The sequence below is a fragment of the Sturnira hondurensis genome, unplaced genomic scaffold (genome assembly GCF_014824575.4).
Source record: "Sturnira hondurensis isolate 20B ecotype Veracruz unplaced genomic scaffold, ASM1482457v3 Scaffold0022910, whole genome shotgun sequence".
NCBI classification, from domain to species: Eukaryota; Metazoa; Chordata; class Mammalia; order Chiroptera; family Phyllostomidae; genus Sturnira; species Sturnira hondurensis.
In genome coordinates, this window is record NW_028095541.1 from 16,861,276 (window position 1) to 16,873,390 (window position 12,115).

General features: G+C 37.8%; 1 protein-coding gene across 1 annotated transcript in view; it reads left to right on the top strand.

The window, feature by feature from the left end:
- CUNH10orf67 (chromosome unknown C10orf67 homolog) overlaps positions 1 to 8,428 on the top strand; it is a 102,276-nt gene extending 93,848 nt beyond the window's left edge. Inside the window, exons 16-17 of the mRNA XM_037037220.1 lie at positions 8,066 to 8,149; positions 8,237 to 8,428. Coding sequence (XP_036893115.1) covers positions 8,066 to 8,149; positions 8,237 to 8,311 — 159 coding nt within the window. The 3' untranslated portion in view covers positions 8,312 to 8,428. The remainder of the gene's footprint in view (positions 1 to 8,065; positions 8,150 to 8,236) is intronic.
- The last annotated feature ends 3,687 nt before the right edge of the window (positions 8,429 to 12,115 follow it).

The window sequence follows — 12,115 nt, forward strand, 5'->3', positions numbered from 1 at the left end:
ATTGCTACCCTGTTTTTTTCCTGTCCATTTGCTTAGAATATTTTTTTCAAACCCTTAACTTTCAGTCTATGTAGCTCTTTTGTTCTGAGGTAGGTCTCTTAGAACAAAAGACCCATCTTAGAACATCATATGTGTGGGTCATGTTTTCTTATCCATTCTGCTACCCTATGTATTTTGATTGGAGCATTTAATCTATTCACATTTAAGGTTATTATTGATAGGTACTTATTCATTGCCATTTTACTCCCTTTGTACTTGTGTTCCCTTCTCTCTCACTGTTTTTCTTCCTCTTCTTAAAGCAATCCGTTTAACATATCTTGCAATGCTGGTTTAGTGAAGGTGTATTCTTTTAGCCTTATTTTGTCTAGGAAGCTCCCTTTTTCACTTTCCATTTTAATTGAGAGCCTTGCTAGATAGAGTAATCTCAGTTGCAGGTCTTTGCTTTTCATTACTTTGAATATTTCTTGCCATTCTCTTCTGGCTTGTAATATTTCTGTTGAGAAGCCAGCTGCTAGCCTTATTGGGCTTCCCCTCATATGTTACTTCTTATTTCTCCCATGCTGTCTTTAAAATTCTCTCTTTCACTTGGAACTTTGCCATTTTAATTATGATGTGTCTTGAAGTGGGCCTCTTTGGGTTCCTTTTGATTGGGACTCTCTGTGTTTCCTGGAGTTGCATGACTTTTTCTCTCATCAAATTAGGGAGGTTTCCATAATTACTTTTTCAAACAAGTTTTATATTCCTTGCTCCTCTTTTTCTTCAGCTGGTGTCCCTATTATATGGATATTACTCCATTTCATGTTCTCCTGCATTTTTCTTAACCCCCTTTCATTCTTTTTAAATCTTTTTCCCTTTTCTTGCTCTTTCTGGGAGTTTTTTTCTACCTTGCCCTCCAGCTCACTGATTTGATCCTCTGTTTTATTTAGCCTGCTTTTCATTCCTTCTACTGCGTTCTTCAATTCAGAAATTATATTCTTCATTTTCGCTTGGCTCTAGTTGATTGTTTCTATGTCTTTTTTAATGCTGATATAGTGTGCAGTAAGTTCCTCATAGCTTCCCTGTATTTTTTGGTAATCCTCACTGAGCTCACTGAGCTTTTTTATAACCACTATTTTGAACTCAGTGTCTAATAGTTGACTTGCCTCTCTTTCATCTAGCAGTATTTCTGGGGATTCTTCCTTTCCTTTCAATTGGGGGTTGTTTCTTTGTCTTCCCATTATTTGTGAGACACTTCCTGTTTGCTTCTGCTTCTTAAATTGATCTGTTTTGACTTCCTGGCTTGTAGTGTGAAATTCCTTGGTAGGAGACCTGTAAGATTCAGTGGTGCAGTCTCTTTGATCTTCTGAACTTGATGCCCTTGGGATACTCTTTCTGCCTTATATGCTGGTTCTCTGAATGTAATTGGGTTTTGATTGTTGTTGGATCCTACTTTGGTGGGTCCTTCCCTCCAGATGGTTGACTGAAGGTCACTCTACCCACCACATCTGTGTGTTGTTGTGCAGGTGCTGCAAGAACAATACCACAAAGCCTAGGAAACAAACACACACCTGAAAAAATAACTCCCCCAACAATCCCACTATCAACGGCAAATGAGCCAATATTAACAAGGACATAACAAGATTAAGACTATTATAATAAAGGAGAGCAGATATGAGATGACCTACTGAATGAAAAGTGATTTTGAGAGGGTAGAGGGAGGAGCACTAATAAGAGTTGGGAGTTGAAGCAGTGGGAAGAGAGAAGGTAAAAATTACATCATGAATAAAAAAGGAAATGAAGAATGTGGAAAGGAGTATGAGAAGAGAAGCATATAGTATTAGGTTTAAACAGAAATTAAAATAATATAAAATAAAATAAAGTGAGAGAGAGAAAAAAGGAAGGAAAAATAGTAAGTAATTATTAAAAATTAGGGGGCCAAATTTGGGAGAAAGATCTACTACAATACTATCAACAGCAAATGAGCTAAAATTAATATAGGTGGTATGGGAGTGAGAGGGAAAAAAGAAACAAAGAAAAGTCTAGGAGATGTTTAGCAAAATAGGATGTGATTTTGAAATGATAGAGAGAGGGGGAGTACTAAGAATGAGGAACAAAAAGTAGGCTAAAACAGGGAAAAATTTAAATTTGGAATGTAAGGAAAAAAGTGATTAAAGACAAAGAAAAGGGCAGGATGAAAGAGAAATAGAAGACAGGCAAAAGAGAAAGAAATAGTTTAAGATGGCAAAATTAAAATTTCAGGTAAAAAAAGTAGGAGAGGGGATCAGTAAAATTTGATATTTGAAACAGATATTTCAAATATTAAATTTGATATTTGAAATTAGTGAAGCTCTAGACATAAAATTGATAAAACAATACAACAACAACTACCCCACCCACAACCAACTAGCAAAAATTATTAAAGGTGGAGAGAGAGCACAAGTATTCTTAGAGCAGGTAAAAGGATGTGAGATGACCCTTGACAAGAAAATTGGTTTTGTGTGTCTGGATGGGGGAGAAATAGTAAGACTGTGGAATGGAAACAAATTGTACCAAAAGACAAAACAAAATTTGAAATGAAAATAATGTGAGGCAAGAGGAAGGTAAAATGGGCTAAGAGGATGAAGGAGCAAAATATGTGATTTGAATACACTATAGTATAAAACCTAGTGACTTAATATGTACAAACTTGCTAGACAAGAAATGAATGTTAAAAAGCAACACAGAAAAGAAAATACCACAGATCATGTAGAAGACCACAGTGGATTTTGTCTCAATAACCTCTTGTATTTACCACTTTTTTTTTCTTTCTGGATATGCCTGTGGTGATGTCAGATGTTGACCCCATCTGACCTTAGGCAGCCTATTCCATATGTCCAGTAATCTTCTGTCCTCGGCTGTCTCCTTCAGTTGTTAATGTAGTCACTCTGCACTCAGCAGTCAGGTTTAAGCATGTTGGGGAGGGCCAAATCCCTCCTGTGGTGGGGACTACTGTTTCCCCTCAGGCTGCTGCTGCTCAGAGGAGAGTGGTTTGCCTGAGCACCATGGCTGCTGCCATAAGGGGGATGAGTCAGCCCCGGGATGCCAGCATCTATTCTCTCAGTCATCTGCTCAGAGCTTCAGTCCTTAGTCTCTCTTCAACTGTCGCCAGATCACTCTGCTCTCGCCTTTGCCAGAGCCCAGGGTAAGTGGCTGCAAATAAAAATTTGTGTTGGCCCTTTAAACAACTCTTACATCTCCATCTGTCTGTCTCTGCATCTCTGCCACTTTTTTTGGTAGTAGTTATCTGTGTACTTTTTGGGCTCTGGTGCTCTAGGCTGGGAATCCTAGCTTAAGGTTTAGACCTCATTCTTCTCAGAATGATCTAATCAGCTGCTTAATTATCCCTCCTGCACTACCACTGTGGGTAACCAGCCAGCCTCCTCAAGTCTCTACTAGATTCTGTACCAAATAGATTGTGCCAAAGCTGATTTTTCTGTCTGTCAGAGGCTATATGACTTCTCTCTTGCTATTGTTTAGTTGCTCGTTCTGAGTGGTTTCTCCACAATTGAGTTGTAATTCCAGAATGTCTCTGGGAGGAAGTGAGTATGACATCCATTCACTCTTCTGCCACCTTCTCCAAGCTTTCCACCTGAAACTTTTTTAAAGGAGATTTTGTTTATTCATCTTTAGAGGGGAAGAGAAGGAGAGAAATGTCATGTATGGTTGCCTCTCCTTTGTCCTCTGATGAGAACTGGCCTGCAACCCAGGCATGTGCCCTGACTGGGAATTGAACCACAATCCTTTGGTTCACAGGCCCACACTCAATCTACTGAGCTACACTAGTCAGGGCTCCACCTGAAACTTTTAAGCGAAGTAGTCCTTAGTTTATATATGTAGTCAGTTCAGCAAGAAAAATATTGGAAGACCCATGAGAATTCTATGCTACTCAATATCAGGCTTCTTTTAAGATTGTCCAGTAAGTTTTTTCTGGTCCAAATTTCAATTGCCCAGGCTTTATGAGACAAACTTCTAAATCTCAAAATTATACCACGGGGATGTAAAGAACAACATAGGGAATATAGTTAATAACATTGTAATAACTATGTATGGTGCCAGGTGAATACTAGGAATATAAGGAGGAACATTTTGTAAATAACATGATGGTCTAACCACTGTGTTCTACACGTGAAACTGATGCAAAATAATACTGAATGTAAACTGTAACTGAAAAAAAATTAATCTTAAAATTATGCTAGTTTGAGCACATTAAAAGGTCCAGTCTTTCTTTTGAGAAACATCTTGACCTTGCCTTCAGATATTTATGGAATCTGTCTTCCTGTGGAGGTGGTGTGGTTCTCTATCTGCTTTAGAATACACCTATGTGCCACTGCTTATCTGGAGTCCAGGATCCTGAATCCATACACATCCACACAGTATGTAGGCACTTAAGACACTCATCAGAGTTGATAGCAAATATTTAAGAAAAATAATGAAAAGAACAAAGAATAAAAAGCGGTAAGTGAGTGAATCAATGAGTTTTGGCTACACTAACATCTTCCCTTGGTTCCCTATACTCTAGTCACTCATCCACTCCACAAATATTTATTGAGCACAAGCACCATGCTCTGCACTGGGAATAAGGTAGTGCACATGACAAATATCGCTCTTTCCTTTATAGACTATAATATAAATTCCATGAGATTATGAACTGGTCTGTCTTATAAAATGTTTCACTCACAGAGATTAGAATACTGCCTGATCTACAATGTCAAAAAGATAGACATTAATAAACAAATATCGGACTTTAAAGTACATATTAACTTCCAACCAAGATGGAGGCATAGGTGGAAATACTGTGCCTCCTCACAGAACCAAGTTTAAAGACAACAAAGTTTTAGTAACAAAAATGCAACCAAAACACAGAAAATTGAACTGTGCAGAAGTCCCACAACAATGAACCATTCAGCTAGACCAGTAAGAGGTGCGGAGTCAGTGGCTGGTGGAATGGGATTGGAAAGGAAAAAGGGGCCTGACTGACCCAGGAGTGTAGGCATCAGTTTGCAGATCCCAGGCATGTGGTGGCAATGGGTGGACCCAGTGAAGGCACAAGGTGGCTAGCTGACCATGGTCACACACTTGCCCACAGATATACCAGGCAAAGGAGCGAGCAGTGAGACAGACTGCACAAGCTGGGGCCCCAGCGATGGGAATTAAAGCCTAAAAGCACCAATTGGAAAAACTTTTGAGGTCGAGGTGCCAGGAGAAGCTCCCAGGCTCACCAAGAGTTTGTTGGAGAGACCCACAGAGTCCTGGAGGGTGCACAGGCCCACACACCCAGGAGCCAGCACCAGAAGGGCCCTGTTTGTTTGTGGGAAGCAGCAGAGGGGAACAAAATCCAAGAGAGAGCAGAACAAACGCCACTGCCCCTCTCTGACCTTGCCCCCACGTAGAGCATCATAACCCAGAGACTGGGTCACCCCATCCTGGTGAACACCTAAGGCTCCGCCTCTCATACATAACAGGCATAAACAGACCAAAACAATCTTCTTCATCTGGCTCAAGAAGAACAGCTTAAAGCCCCAGAGCCAATTCTTCTAAGCGAACAAGAGATAGCTAACCTATCAGATGTACATTTCAAAATACTGGTGATCAGGATGCTCACAGAACTGGTTGATTTTAGTCACAAATTAGAGGAACAAATGAAGGCTACACTAAGTGAAATGAAGGGAAATGCACAGGAAACCAGTAGTGATGGAAAAGAAACTGAGACTCAAATCAAGGGAGTGGACCAGAAGGAAGAAAAAAATGACCAAACAGAAAAGAATGAAAAAATAAAAATTCAAAAAAGTGAGGAGAGGCTTAGGAACCTCTAGGACATCTTTAAATGTTCCAACATCCAAAATATAGGAGTACCAGAAGGGGAAGGGGAAGAGCAACAAGTGGAAAACTTACTTGAACAAATAATAAAGGAGAATTTCCTCGATCTGGAAAAGGAAATAGACTTCCAGGAAATCCAGGAAGCTCAGAGAGTCCCAAAGAAGTTGGACCCAAGAAGGAATACACCAAGGCACATCATAATTACATTGGACAAGATTAAAATAAAGGAGAGAATCCTAGAAGCAGCAAGAGATAAGGGGACAGTCACCTACAAAGGAGCTCCCATCAATCTGTCAGCGGATTTCTCAAAAGAGACCTTACAGGCAAGAAGGGGCTGGAAAGAAGTATTCCAAGTCATGAAATCCAAGGACCTACATCCAAGATTACTCTATCCAGCAAAGCTTTCATTTAGAATGGAAAGACAGATAAAGTGCTTCTCAGATAAGATCAAATTCAAGGAGTTCATCATCACCAAGCCCTTATTATATGAAATGCTAAAGGGACTTTTCTAAGAAAAAGAAGATGAAAAATATGAACAGTGAAAGGACAGCAAACTCACAGTTACTAACAACCACACCTAAAACAAAAGCAAACTAAGAGGACAGCTAGATCAGGAGCAGAACCATAGAAATGGAGATCACATGGAGGGTTAGCAACAGGGGAGTGGGAGGAGGAGAAGTGGGTAGAAGGTACAGAGAATAAGTAGCATAGATGGTAGGTAGAAAATAGATGGGGGGAGGGCAAGAATAGTAGGGGAAATATAGAATCTAAAGAACTTGAGACACGTGGACATAAACTAAAGGGGGGGAATGGTGGGGGAGGGGTGTGCAGGGTGGAGGGGAATGAAGGGAGTGAACTGGGACAACTGTAATGGCATAATCAATAAAATATATTTTAAAAGTACATATTAGAATAAGTGCAATGAAAAAATTATTTAGCATTTTCTTAATACTGAAGTATACTTTGTATATGATAAAATGAACAAATATTAGGTATACTATTTGAAGAGTTTTTTCCCATGTAGCCATCACCTAAATGAAAGCATAGAACATTTCCACCATTCCTAAAAGTCTCCTTATGTCCCTTTTCAGACAATAGCTCACCCAGATTCTTATGCCAAACATTTGGTCTGATTTCTATCACTGCAGGTTAGTTTGCCTGTTCATAAAATTTATGTAGATATGATCAGACATTATGTAGTCTTTTATGCTTGGCTTATTCTACTCAGCAGAGTGCTTTGAAGATTCATCCATGCTATTATGTGTTCCTGTAGCAATTGTTTCTTTATATTGCTCAATAGTAATCTATTGAATGAATAAACCATAATTTGTTTATCTATTTTCCTCTTGATGGATACTTGAACTGTTTCTAGTTAGGGGCTATTTTGAAAAATAAATGCTATAGACACTCTTGTACAAATCCTTTGGGGAAATATGTTTTTTGTAACTCTCAGACTGGAACTTAAGAGTGTGTATGTTTAACTTTATAAGAAATTGCCAACATTCCAAAGTAATTGTATCATTCTACTGGCCCACCAGCAATATTTGAGAGTTCCTATTGCTCCATGTTGGCACCACCTTGATATTGCCAATTTGCAAATTTTAGCAATGCTAACACACTCTCTCTCTGAAGTTTCTACTTGTATTTCCCTGACAATTAATGATATTGACCATCTTTTTATGTGCTTGTTGGCCATTCTTAGATCTTCTTTTCTGAAGGGACTATTCAAGATTTTTTGTAAATGTATTAAAATATGCATAACATAAAATTTACCATGTTATACATTTTTATGTGTACAGCTCAATAATTTTAAGAACATTGACATATTTTAAAACAAATCACCCAAATCCATTTTTTTCGTATAAAACTAGAACTCTGTACCCATTAAACAACAACTTTCCTCTTCCTAAGCTCCCTGGGCCATTCTTTTGCCTCTATTCTAAATAAACTTTCTCTTTTAGTTTGAAAAAAATCCAATTCCACCTCCACCAATCTGTCTGGTTTTAATTACTATCAAGTTTTTAAAATCTTTCTTGAATTTTCTCTCAAAGAAGCCCTAAAAGGAAAAGGTCTATTCCATGGGTTTAAAGGAAAGGATTTCCCCCAGACATATTTGAGCAAATAGGTTTTCATATCTTGGTTAACTAAGTGCTGAAAAACATTCTACAATTATTTGATTTGATCATTATTTGTCCTTGAAAACATAGTACATATCTTTTGTGTCTTTCAGAAACTAAAACCTGTATTTGTGCACTCTAAAATGAACTTGGTGATGGATTCTACATCTACTGGAACCGATACTCCTTCTCCTTTGGTAGGTAGATTATTTCCCCCCTATTAAACATTTAACCAGTCAATATTATTCAGCCCCAGTAATGAAACTTTCTGGTTAAATCTACAGATACACAGCAAGTACTTGGACACAGGCAGTGATCAGAAATCCCTTCTGCCTTCATTAAAAGATAAGAATATTTGATGTTGGAAAAGAGGTTCAAACACAGAATGAATGGGTACTTAGTCTAGAATAACATTGCTTTTCTTTGTTATCCCAGAGTGTTTGGTGTTCTGAATGAATGTATGACTTTTTTTCAGACAATTTATAAAACTGATACACAGATATGCCAAATAAAAGAATGTTGATACATATTTCTGAATATTGATTGCTGCTAATCGGAAAATAATTTAGACATATTTTAAAACTAGAGACAATCTCAAATAAATTTTTTTCTTTTCTATTATTTAAACTGCCTCCAACCTGATTCTCCTTTTAAATTCCTCTTTTTCCAACTTAATAATTAGAAAAAACATGCCTATTTCCAGCATATTTTATCTCCCCTCAATCCTTACAGGGTTTTAATTGGAGTCTTTTGCAAATGGAAGTATGTTTTATCCATAAGTTTCTGTAAGTCTTTGTGGGTACAACCATACTTCCTTTTATTTAAACTTCAAAACCAAAATGCAAACCCTACTTAGTTACCTCTTTCTTTAATTGTCTGTGTTATAAGCAGTCTAGCTGAGGGTTATTAAGTGGCCGGGTGGCAGGGTGATTAAGTAAAATTTTAAGAATCCATTCTTTAAAGCTATTAGTGGACTCTACTAAACAAGTTAGATTGACAAAATATGACATTATTAGTCTGAATTATTATTATTGAGGATAACCCCAAAGGGTGTCAATAATTTTTATTTTTCATGTCTGAGAATGTTTAAAAGTAGACTTTTATAGTAAATATTTTAATGCAAGGGAGAATTGTGTGATAAGAGTTTAAATCCTGGACCCTAATTTAAAAATCTTCTGCTTTTTGAAAGCTCAGTGGATCTTCAGCACCGAGAAACCTCCTTCTGGGCTTCCATGCAATGAAGAAGCTATTTCTGTAGTGCTTACGTGTATCGGCAGTATTTGTTTCAGAGGTGTCTGCCCTTGGTACAGAGGTCTCGTTCAACTGTCACAGTGTTGGTTAACCCCTAGGCTGGCATTTAGATTACAGTAAGGCTCAGACTGGTCTCTATAATGCACAGCTATAACCTTTTAAAGGTATCCACATTTAAATGAGTGATGAGATCTGTTGAGTTGTTGGAAATTCCAATCCATACAGTAAGTTATTTCTAAAACATTTAATGTATTAGGAGAAGAGAGAGTTTATGATGTATCATGAAAATATAGCTTATTGAATTGGAATCTGTGGTTGGCCAGAAATTTTAATTAACAGCAGAATTTTATCCCCCCAAATTTTCAGTTGAGGAGTTTCCATCCGAATCTTACTCAGCCAAGCAAACCAACCATTTTTCAACAGTCCATTTGAGGTAGTACAAATGGACAGCTGAAACAAATGTTACTCCCTTTTCTCTGTCCTAAAAACGCAAAAGGTGAACTTATTACCCGCCTGTCTACTCAAAACCCTCCTAAAATTCATTAGTCCAGTTTTCACCTAATTAAACTGAATGTAAATTAGTAAATTATATAAACTGAATGTAAATGTTTCTTTTATGATCCATAATTTTGCAGTATGCCAGAGCTCCATATTCTAAATATAAATCTGCATTGCAGAGGAGGTGTAGGTGACAATGTTCACACCAAATACCTCTGAACATAACCCTGAAATTTCTTTCTACTAAATCTCAGATACAGCTTTGACCGGTCTTGTTCTTCCCTCTGAAGTTCTTCCCTTTGAAGAAATAACCCAGTTAACAAAAGTTTCTAGTTAATTGGGTTCCAGTTAATCCATATAATGGTGTTTATTTCTTTTACTAGAAATAAATTTTTGCTTTTAATAAAAATAAATGGCCCTGGCTGGTGTAGCTCAGTGGATTGAGTGCGGGCCTGCGAATCAGAGGATTGCGGTTCGATTCCCAGTCAGGGCATATGCCTGGGTTGTAGTCCAGTTCCCTGCAGGCCAGCTCCCAGCAGGGGACACACAAAAGGCAACCTTACATTGATGTTTCTCTCCCTCTCTCCTTCCCCTCTCAAGATAAATAAAAATAAATAAATAAATAAATAAATAAATGAATGCCAGGAGGCATTTTGGGGGAGTAAATGAATCTTTTAGTGGTTGTGGCTCCTGAGTGGTAGTTACAGTAGGCATCCAAAGAGCCAAATTGTCTTTATGAAACAAGTCACTCTGAGCTTCTCAGATTATTTCAGAAGGTTGAGTACTTCCCCCACTTCAGGCTCTTAAAAATAGTTTAATATATTGTTAGTGTTTTGAGGCATTCATTTACAGTACACTATTAAAGAGATGTTTAGTTACTTGACTTAGAGACAAATCTTCATTATTTTCTCTAACGTGGCAGGGAGAGTTGCTCTACTATAACCCATCTGGTGACAGAAGCCATATTAAGCTCTTTAAAGTCACTGTTTTATTGAGTTCCATTTCTTAGAATATTAACATTTTAAATATCTTGTTGAATATGTATCTTTCCTGTTACAGCATCCTTGGTGCCACGTCAAAGACTGAGGATCTTAAACTGGCAGTGACCAAAGGGGCAGGGGTAGAGGGATAACAGGGAGAAAGAAGGAGAAGAGGCAGGCAGAGGAACACAAATAGAGGATTCATGGGCAGGGCCAATGGAGGGGATTTGTTGCGGGAGCTGCAGAGGATACGGTAGGGATGAGCAATGGGGAAAAGTTGGGACAACTGTAACTAAATAACAATTTTAAAAAGCAAAAGAAAATGAGGTTCTTAAGTTGCACTTTCCCATCACAAGATAATTTAAAAAACTGTGTATTGCTAGAGGGAAAAGGGGGCAGGATAGGTAGAGGTGAACAAAAAGGGAAAGGGGGGAAATGAGGATGGGAAGAGACTTTGGGGCAATGGTGCACAACGCAGTGTGCAGATGAAGCTTTATTGAGTTGTACACTTGAAACCTGTATGGTTTTGCAAACCAATGTCACACCAATAAATTTAATTTAAAAATAGTAAAGTAGTCTAAAAGTTTTTAAAAATTGTGTATAGCTGACATTTAGTGGATGTAGGTCCTGTTTTTCTTTTACATTGTGACTTCAATCCTCACAAAATTCTAAGAGGTCAGAACTGCTTTTCCCCAATTTATGGAGGAGACAATTAGATAAAGGTGGGTTTAGGAAGCTGCCCAGGTTACACTGCAAATAAGTGAAGGAGCTTAATTTCAAACCCAGAGAGTGTGGCTCTAGAGCCCAAACATGTCACCATTCAGTCACACTGACTTGCCCCAAGACTCATGCATGTGTTGTCTCATTGTCAACAACACAATGGGATAACACAGGATGTAACAAAGGCCTCGGAGGTGGAGAGACTGTGGTTCCCATCTCAGTTCCAGCCACTTACTGAGTAAGGAACTTCACAGTTTTCTCTACCTGTGTAAACTGGAGAGGGTGACTGTATCTCATAACTTTTCGATGAGGATTAAGTGCGATAACATGTGATGTGCCTAGCTAACCCTATCCCTACCTTTCTTCCTGAGCTGTTGATAATAGACTCCCCAGTCTCCAAAATAAAGTTTACATTTTAATGGCCACATGGTAGCCATAATGATCTAAGCAGTAGGCTAGTGATTTAAAAGAGCTACTCTCTCCATTAGTTCTTTAGAAACCAATTTTCTACCAATCACAAGTATAAAAATAAAATCCATCATTAGCATTAAAATATACAGTAGCTATTTTGCAAAGTGAAATAAAATATAAAATATATTTTAAAACAATGTTATATCAGGTAACATATCTTTCCTAAGCATATTAAAAATAAATTTTTGTTATGTTTCAAGTTTTAACCCAAAAAAACTTTAAAGAAAACAACAGTCATACAAC